This window comes from Syngnathus floridae, chromosome 11, assembly GCF_059516105.1.
Source record: "Syngnathus floridae isolate MCC-2025c chromosome 11, RoL_Sflo_1.0, whole genome shotgun sequence".
NCBI lineage: Eukaryota > Metazoa > Chordata > Actinopteri > Syngnathiformes > Syngnathidae > Syngnathus > Syngnathus floridae.
Window position 1 is genome coordinate 7,052,505 of NC_142423.1, and position 9,567 is coordinate 7,062,071.

General features: G+C 41.6%; 1 protein-coding gene across 1 annotated transcript in view; it reads right to left on the bottom strand.

Annotated features, from left to right (window-relative positions):
• Positions 1-7,433, bottom strand: part of col7a1 (collagen, type VII, alpha 1) — a 35,551-nt gene extending 28,118 nt beyond the window's left edge. The window contains exons 1-16 of the mRNA XM_088389633.1: positions 7,016-7,433; positions 6,831-6,945; positions 4,283-4,355; positions 4,010-4,190; positions 3,769-3,925; positions 3,610-3,703; positions 3,376-3,534; positions 3,109-3,266; positions 2,765-2,894; positions 2,537-2,656; positions 1,601-1,756; positions 1,409-1,528; positions 1,177-1,326; positions 465-581; positions 212-358; positions 18-143 (exon numbers count right to left, since the gene is read on the bottom strand). Of these exons, the coding sequence (XP_088245759.1) occupies positions 18-143; positions 212-358; positions 465-581; positions 1,177-1,326; positions 1,409-1,528; positions 1,601-1,756; positions 2,537-2,656; positions 2,765-2,894; positions 3,109-3,266; positions 3,376-3,534; positions 3,610-3,703; positions 3,769-3,925; positions 4,010-4,190; positions 4,283-4,355; positions 6,831-6,917 (1,975 nt within the window). The 5' untranslated portion in view covers positions 6,918-6,945; positions 7,016-7,433. The remainder of the gene's footprint in view (positions 1-17; positions 144-211; positions 359-464; positions 582-1,176; positions 1,327-1,408; positions 1,529-1,600; positions 1,757-2,536; positions 2,657-2,764; positions 2,895-3,108; positions 3,267-3,375; positions 3,535-3,609; positions 3,704-3,768; positions 3,926-4,009; positions 4,191-4,282; positions 4,356-6,830; positions 6,946-7,015) is intronic.
• Between the last annotated feature and the right edge of the window lie 2,134 nt (positions 7,434-9,567).

The window sequence follows — 9,567 nt, forward strand, 5'->3', positions numbered from 1 at the left end:
AATTCAAATAAATTTACCCTCAGGACTTTGGATAATGATGCGGTACTGTGTGGCCCCAACCACACCAGTCCAGCCAATTCGAATGGTACTGCCCAAAGACTCCAGCACCCTCAGGTTGGACACCCTCCCCACTGGTTGCACTTCTGTAATTATTAAGAACAACATAGATCTTAACATCTTCATTCAGGGCTCAATAAGCGAGATGATGGACCTCTGGATGTGGTGGAGACAGGCGTGGCCTCCTCGCGACCCTCAAACAGCGTGTACAAGGTGATGAGGTATTCCGTGTTGGGCTGAAGGCCGGTCAGCTCGTATTTGCTGGTGCTCCTGGGTAAGGACAAGGTCTGGGGGCGGCCACCTGGACACAAAAGAACATTTTGGAATTGATCATACATCTGGATTGGATCTAAATTAAAATATGAAAAGTCCAAATGAATGGTTATGATGATTGTGTGACAAATTACCTGCGCCCGCCCGCCACTCCAGTCGGTAGCCTTGCGAGGACGGAACGATTCTCCATGTGAGGCGAATGGAGGACGGACTGGTGATAGCTGCATTGAGGACCTGCTGCAGCTGGCGCTCTGAAAACAAATTCATGTAAAGATTCAAATCAGGCCGCCGCAGCAGTTAATCTAAAATTCTTTACAACACAGACAGTGTGAAGCACATTAAAGTTATAATTAAATCATGACATTGGATTATTTTATGTCAAAGGATAAATCTTCAAGGATCGCCCATTCGTCTGTGCGGCACTAAAAGATCAAGGCTGGAACTTATTGCTTTATTTAGCTCTTCAAGTCAAAGAGCAAGATCTTAAAAAGCACATTTTATTATTACCATCTTCATTCCTGCACAACTTTTGTTGAATGCAATGAATGCTTTCAAACGCCCACACAAACTGGGACATTCGTAACAATTCCCATCATTGAAATCAGGAGCAAGGATAATCAGTGACTCCGCCTTCAGACAAAATTAAAAGGAACCATATGAACATTAGTCACAAGAAGCAGATGTTGTGCATCTGTAGTAGGTGTACAACTGTTTCCTAAACAGAATCAAATGAGCCAACAAACAATGAGGAAGTTTCCGATCAATGCTGTCTGTCCCCTTTTGCTTTCTTGACTCATCCAACATGTCATTGGACAGAATATTTGATATCTATATTCTTCAACTTACCTATCTTGAATCTGGCTCTTTCTCCAGGCCCCTCAACATTTCCCTGATACAGTGGAACCACAGTGAGAATGTACTCTGTGTCCTTCTGAAGTTGCGATATCGTGTATGTCTCGCTGTCTCCTGTAATTTCTGCCGTTTCAAGATCTCCACCTTTTGTGAAAGTGCAAAACATCCAAGTAAGAGTCCGAGCGTTTTAAGGGTATCTATCGTTGATGTCGTGGATGCGACTGACCTGCGACCGCTCCCCACAGGAGACGGTAGGCCGTCGCGCCGCCGACGCCTCTCCACAGCGCCCGAACGCTGCTCTCTGACTCCGTTTCCACCGTTAACTGCCGAACTGCCTCCAGGCGTACTGCCACATTCAACATTTTGATGAGCAGATCCAATACGAGGTAATTGCATGTCAGTCATGGAGGGTGCTCACATGTGCGGGCATTGAGGGTAGCCGGAGATGCTGAATTGCGGGGGAACAGCGGGTAGAGACTAATGACATACTCCGTGTCAGGTTGAAGTGACTCCAGAGTGACAGATGTGGAGTCTGAAGACAGAGATTCCACCAATAGCTGGCCAGATGGTTGACCTACTCTTGCAAGACAAAAAAAAAAAAGAATAAACAAGTTAGGGTCTAATTACAAACACACATAGCATATGTTATTTACTATATAAAGTAATCACGAGTAGAATACAATTTATGTACAGCAGATGATCTTTTGTATTTAATCATGAACACTGAATTTACATTCTTCAAGTTGTAATGGTGGTAGTCTATTTTATGTATTGCCATTGCTTGTCTGTTTCTCTTGAAGCCCACACAGCACATCTGAGAAACAGTAGCAGAGTAACTCAAGTTGAGGAGCTCCACATGAAACTGGCACTCCTGCCACATGTTCACTTCTGGAAACACTTGCTATCAGGCCTCAGGGGCCCCGCCCCTCCCTCGTGAATTACGGCATCCACAGCCTAGACATTGACTTGCGATATGAATTATGACACGCCCAGGAATTTTTGAGAAAATAACTGACAAGCCAATAAGCTTTATTTACACTCTGTATTCTGTGTAAAGAGTGATAAAAATCTGCTTGATATTTGGGTCATGTTTCGGCAATAAAGGTGAAGCTGACAGTTACTGCCTCGAGGCAGCAAGTTGCTCAATTAACTTTTTTCCAAGCCTGCCACCAGCAAGTCATTAAGTACCTTTGCTTCTTTTTCTGCTCATCTCCACGTCGATATTTCATCCTGCTTTGGCAGGCCTTTGATAAATCAATGTATCAATATTCTAACGACTATCAAGGCAAGTTAATGAAGCGGGGAAGCCGTGGTTATATCCAATATGCGAGAATAGAAAAATATTCGCCAGGACCTCGCGGTCCGTAGGTAAGTTGGTATCCCTGGACAGGAGATGAAGGTTGATCCCAACCCAGGGAGAGACTGAAGAACCCAGCTTGGATCAAACGAAGACCCGAGATCCCAGGCAAGGCCCCTACAAGAAAAAGACATTCATGTTGCATATAAGAATATGTTTACATGTATCGAAAGTAGAAAATGCTTTGAAAAATAAGTTACTTTTTTTTTTTTTTTTATTACTTACTTGTTTGTTGATTAGCAGAAACCGATTCTCCAACAGTGTTGGGGTATTGAGCGATGACAGTCACAAGATAGTCCGTTTCTGGCCTTAGAGCTCGTGCAGTAAAGCTTCTCTGACTAGCCGTCAGCGTCTCCTGCAGGAAGTGATGGTGTTTTAACAAACAAAGAGCAAAGGGAATTTCACACTGCTAAATTACAACCTCAACATCTGCATAATACAGACAAGGCATGTTGATACTTAGCCTAGATGCGAGCGTTCCCCATAGAGACAAACTATAATCAGCTGGTTCATTCTGAGTCATAGCAAAGCATACGTGGCCAAAATAAATGCATCCATCCCAAACTCACCTGCCGCAGTTCTGCTGTGATAGGTTGACCCTGACCAGAGAGTGGAACATACTGGACCACATAGCCCCTCAAGGGCCCACCTGGTGAATTCCAGCGGAACCGGAGTGAATCAGAGGTCACGCCTGTAAACTGAATGTTGCCTGCACTGGAAGACGCTTCTAAGAAAAGAAGAGAATTTTTTTTTTTTTTTAATGGAGCAGTCCTGGACAACAATCAAGCCGTGGTTCTCAGTATTGAGACAGAGGGTAATTTGTTGACTGTATGTACCATCGCTCGCATAGACTCCGCCTGCTTTGGAGCACACTCGGGGGCTGACAAGTGGAAGAAGAGTGTTGAGCAGTTTGAATTCTCCAACAAAGGAGGTGAAATCACTGCTGGGCTTGGAGGAAATCTCAGCTAGTTCCTTGCTGTCTGCACTCTTGACGCCTGACCAAAAGAAGCAGAAAGACGTCACAGACGGTCTTAAAATGGAGATCAAACCGCACCCGAGACGTCACCTACCGACTGCAAAGATGTGCACCCCCTGACTGCGTAGCTTCTGCGCTGGTTCCAGAACACTGTCCTGCGACCTCCCATCCGTGATCAAGATAACGATCTAACAAAATAAAGAAACTTCAGAAGGGGGCTGAATCATTTCCACGGATGAACCACCTCTCGCACCTTTGGGGCATCCCGGCTGTACGTGGGGTTGAAGAAATTAGCCGCCAAAAACTTCAGACCATCACCGGTGCGTGTATTTCCACCTTTGTAGTTCATATTCTGCACAGCCTTGACGAGCTCGGTTCCGTTAAGGTATGACGTCAAGGTGAACTCAACCCTGGATTTACAAAAAGATAAATTCAAACATGACCAGCGCGCTACTTGATCAGAATGTTGCCTTTCTCGCAGTGTAACGACTTACCTGGAGGTGTCACTGTACTGCACAGCCCCAAAGCGAATTCCTGCCTGGCCGACAGCGCTTGCAAAGGGTTTGATGATTCCGGCTATGAAGCCCTTCACCTGCAAGAAGTTAACTTTCCCGATACTGGAAGATCCATCCACCAGAAAAACAATGTCTGCTGCTCGCACATTATCACACCTGCCTGTAAAACAGCATAATGGGGTTTCATTGATGAAAACGTTATGAAAATAATCAATGGAGGATTTAGAGTTCATTCAAATGACAAAATTTCACCCTGAGCTTCGGTGTGTGCTGTGAAAGACAGCAGTAGCCACACGGTGAAAATCCAGCACCTCATCTTTACAGCCTGGGGAGGACACAGAACAAGCATTATTTTGCAAATATAAAATCATACAAATAAATAAAAAATAAATAAAAACAGCAATAGTTCTTTATAGTCAGACAAACATTTACCCTTGGGAGCAAAACAGGCAAGCAAAACAATTCTGTTCCTGATATATGTTAGCTTCATTTTAGAATCTATAGCAGCTACAGTAAAAAAAAAAAAAAAAAAAACCATAAAAATACAGCAACTATGCAAATAAAAACAGCAGAAGCTGGTTGTATAAATTGAGAAAGGAATGCAAAAAATTTGGACTTTGGTCATTTCCATTATGGGGGCCACCCTGCCTGACCCACATCAGAGTGACTCCGTCAGAACTGGCCCTCTTGAAAGAAAACTGTAGTTCATTCATTGTGACAGGTTTAATGACACAAAGAATGCAAAAAGGTTTCCCACGTTGTCTTGGGACGTCAAGGCAATAAGCGAGCACAGCAGCTTTCAATTTGGATAGAATGGCAACATTTTGGCATTAAGAAAGCAGTTTATTATATTACATCTTCAATTCATCCATATCTTAGAATATTAAATTGTCAATCACCCGCATTTTAAAAAAATAGCTCCAGTTAAAGACAATGCAAGTCTGTGATCTAATTTACTGTTTAAATTGGAATTTAACGTTCAAGTGAGAGCAAGAAGATGTAAACATACAACAGCTGTAATTATACAAAAACAAGTGAGATGTTGAAAGCACACACCCGAATAATTTTTTTTTCCCTTCTCCTGTCACTATGCAGCGCTTCATTTCCCAACTGTCTTTTATGACGGCCTATTTAAAGCTGCCGCAAGTCTCAATTGAAGACATTCCTCGCTAGCCCACACCTGGAATCTCTGAAAGGATGACCAAACCCACGTCAGACCACCTGAGAACAAAACAAAGCGTGCGGATATAAAATCCTTGAATCTACCTTTATCCAAGAGCACCACCAAAGAGGTGAAGTCACATTGTAAAGTTAATGAAGGACCCCGCCAGCGATTTCCAGAAGATTAAGGATCACTAAGTGGTGATTTAGGGGCAAGTAGGAACTATGACAGGAACCAGAATGGCAATTTCCCTCTGATATAGCGTGTGAACGATGGCAGATGTTGTCACTCAGCCAACATGCCACAGAAAACATCACAACATATCATAACAATTTCATAAATCAATTATTTTACAATTGGCTGTATAATTGGAGTGAACTCAAAATTCCAAGCTAGCAAACTTGAATAACTAAATTTACTGCTGTAACCCCATAAAAAAATTTTTAAAAAAAATTTCTTAACCCCTAAAAATTCTCAAATGAACTTTTAATGGTAGCAAAACAAAACACCCTAATGAAGAGATCACATGCCGCATAAATTACTCAGCTCCCAATCCAAGCTAAACATCCTCCGCAATCTCATATTTGCTCGCATGTCGTCTCCGATTACCAAAAACTGTTGCACAACACGATTGAACAAAAAGCCAGATGGACTAAAACAAGCCTACATGTGTTGTCCTTCTTTTTTCCGCTAACATGAATGAATCAAGTCAAAGACGGACTGGAGTTTATTTGAACGACACACCCCTTCAAATGTTCTAATGTCCAGAATGTCCTCAAAAATGGTCCCTCAGGGCAATAATGACACATGAAGGCAATTGAGTCCACAACAACGTCGAGAAGGAAAAGATGATGAGTAAGAAGAGGTGAGTGAAGGTGAGACAGGGAGGAGCAGGAAAAATGTCATCACCCCACTTAAAGACTTTTTTTTTATTTTTCAGACACCCCAGACATGTGTGGATGGGGGAATTTCTGTCTGGTATGTGCCAGGCCACAACAAAGATGAGAATACTGTCAGATGGCGAACACAAAGCATCCGAACACAAAAAGCAGAGGAGGAAGCAAGAGGGGATGATATTCATTTTCCCCCGGCCGACTCATGATGGTGTGCAAAGGACTGACTAAATGAGTTCAGCTGTGTTACATTTGGAAATTCCTTGTTTTCCTGTGCATGATGAGACGGAGTTTTCTAATGAATGTTTGTAGATTTTATTCAGGCTTTTAAAATGCTTTAAAGTCATTGATGTTGATTGTGAAGCATCTGGGAGCCACATGATGCGGGCACAATCCAACCTTAAAAATGCCAGTTTAAAAAAACAACCCAATTTGGGTTAAATTTTTTTTTTTTTTGCAAAACAACATAAAATTGATTCAAATTAACCGAACATCCTGGATCCAAATTTTACCCCAGCTGTATACTTTTAAAACAAAATAGCCACAATCTTATTCGATTGATAAAAAAAAGCAGTAAACCAAGATGAAATAGTTTTATATGATGACCAAAAGTTAATGCTTGCAAGGATGTACATGCAAAACATAATTAAAAAGGCAACATTTGATAAGATCCTAAGCAGTTCATCAATCATGCATTTGATCTTGTCCTTAAATCAATATTAAAATGAACATTGTGACACCTCACCTGAGATTCTCGACTGCTGCTCCCCGCCTCTCCACCTGTAGCATATCCCGCCAACGCTCCGTGTCTGCGGTGCGCCACAGCTTTCATACAACTCGTCTGGAGGAGAGCGTCAAGACTGCAAAAGTTTTTTTTTTCTCGGTTACTGGGACAGCTTTGCTTGGTACAGCCTCAACACAAGCACCAACATCAGGGGCGGCGGAAGAACAGTTGAGACTTGTTCGGATGCCTAAAGGGGACTGCTGATTTTTCTCCTATCTGGAGTCAGCCTCCTTCTCTTTTTTTTTTGTCTTTTGTCCCACCCTGCCGCATGTGCCGGAGCTGCTGGAATACATGAAAGTGGATCAAAATGACTTCCTGCCTCCGTCAGGATTGGTTAAGATACTCACCGATGTAGATCAAAACTGATTCTGGATTCAAACCTGCACTCAGATAAAAAGAATACAGCTTCAGGAGTACAATGACTCCAATTAACAGGAAAACCAATTAAGGTGAATTGCAATTTCCTCAAACTTCAATCAATATCCTAACAGTGAATTTCTTAACTCTACTTGACCCACACTTGATCAGAATTAGACCTAATTACACAAAATTTGCATAAACCAGTCATCACCGGTGCCCACCTGTAATTTCACAATCGGCACCACAAATGACAGCCTACAAAGAGATCGTCAACATAAATCAGTACCTTTCCCAAATAGATTCAATAAAAGTGTGTGGTTATAGTTCTCCAAGGGCGTAAACAGGCAGACTGAGAGGGGCCTGAAGAAATCAGTGTTTGGCAGATGTAAATGGGCGCTCTTATAAAAGCCATCTTGCGGCCCTCATGTTCTCCAGACGAGTCTTTATGAGCCTGCGTCGGGATAGTAAAGCGCAATGGGTGGATCTGCTTCCATCTTCACTTTGCACACAACATTCCATCTCCGATCCGCAGTTTAGCAACTTCAATGCATTCTATTAGTCTGCTGGAGGTGAAGAACATGGTGTACTCATTAAGGTGCTGCTATGCGTCACCATGTGGTGGGCTTCTAGTCATTTTCTTTTCCACTTGATACACACATTGTTGTGTGAATGGATTTTGGGTTAGGGTTCCCGTTGTTATTCAGAGAGACCTTAGATGCTTCCTCCCTAGTGATGTTTTTCGAATCAAGTTTTTTTCTTGTGCAGCTCGGGCCAGGCTTTTTATGTTGTTCTGTAAATAGCGTCTGTCCTGATGAGTAACAGCAGGCGCACAGTTGCTTTCCTCCATGACAGTAGCTGGGGAGAAAAGAAGCCTTTAACAGTCAAGTTAATGATGATCATTGGACAAAGTAAAAGATAGGCCATGATGAGTTGTGAAAACTAAAAGGTCGTCACATCCAGCAATTTGACTTTTTAACCTTTTGTTCCTAGTGACAGTCAACTTCTACTCTGTCATTTTCTAGTTTGAACTTTTCTACCTTGAAAGTGAGATTCCAATATAATTCTTACTTGTCTGGCCGGGTAATTTAATTAATTTATTTAAAAAATGTGTTGTTATTGTTCTGCCATTAAAGTTCCACAGTTTTTATTGTGTCACTTAAAACAAAAATTGCCTGAAATTTCTTTTTCAAATTTCAAAATAAAATAATTTGCCATTATAAGGTAGTCATTCATTTGGTATCAGTCCGGTGTAGACACTCTTGTTCAAAAACTAATTCTACCGGCAGACTTCACAATCTCATTCATTCATCCCAACTTGCTGTCCGAACACGTCAGCTTGAAAATACAAACATAAACCTCGACATTCCATTTTGGCAATGTATACATACAAAGGTTATATTGTCCATATGTATATCACAAATGATGATTTATTGCCGCACTTAAACCTCTTTGAAGTGAATGTTTGGAGTGCGCCCGTTTTGACCTGCAGTGGAAACAATGAGAAGGCAGCATCTGACATTAATAGAGAGCTTCTCAAAACAATGCGCTTGCACTAGCGTGTCTGAACACACTAAAGATGAACATACGGCTCTGTGCGTCGGGCGTGATTCATCATTCATCACTTGGGGGAGGGACGTTCTTTTCCTCACTAATAGCAATGCTGGTAAAGTGTCAACACTGATCAAAGAATGTAAATAGGAGTGAAATATTTAGGAAAGACAGAATTTGTTTGTATAGTGTCGTCAACATTGCTTGCAGATGTAGAAAAAAAATCTGACGCGTTTGCCATATTTGGAATTTTGGCCATGCAGGTTAATACTTACCTTCGCAGACCTCCCAAAAAGTCTCAGGAACAAGTGCCTCGAAAGGCTTTTAAGAGCAAAATGATTGACAGTGGGCGTGGCTGCACATAATTGGTAAATTGCAATTGGTAGGTTCCGGAGCTTGTTATTTTTATTAATTTTTTTTCACTAAAACGTGCCTGCATAAATTAGCTACCCTGCAGTATATGCATGGAAACTGGCTTTTGAAAAGTGCCAAATAAAATCATCAACCATTCACACTTTGAAAAGCTTCAATCAAACACAAAAGAAAGGATGATAAAATACCTAAACAGGAGTTGTTAATGGCGTTGGACCATGCTTGTGAGATATACAGCTTCACCAGCAGAGGGAGCCACACGACAGCGATACCACGGAATTTGAATTCTTGACTCCTTAAACCTGAAAACGTTTGAGGACTAAGATAGACAAATAAAAAAATAAAAAAATAAAAAAATAAAAAAATAAATAAATAAATAAAATATTCATGTTCAAACAATTCAAAAAAATTTCTTACA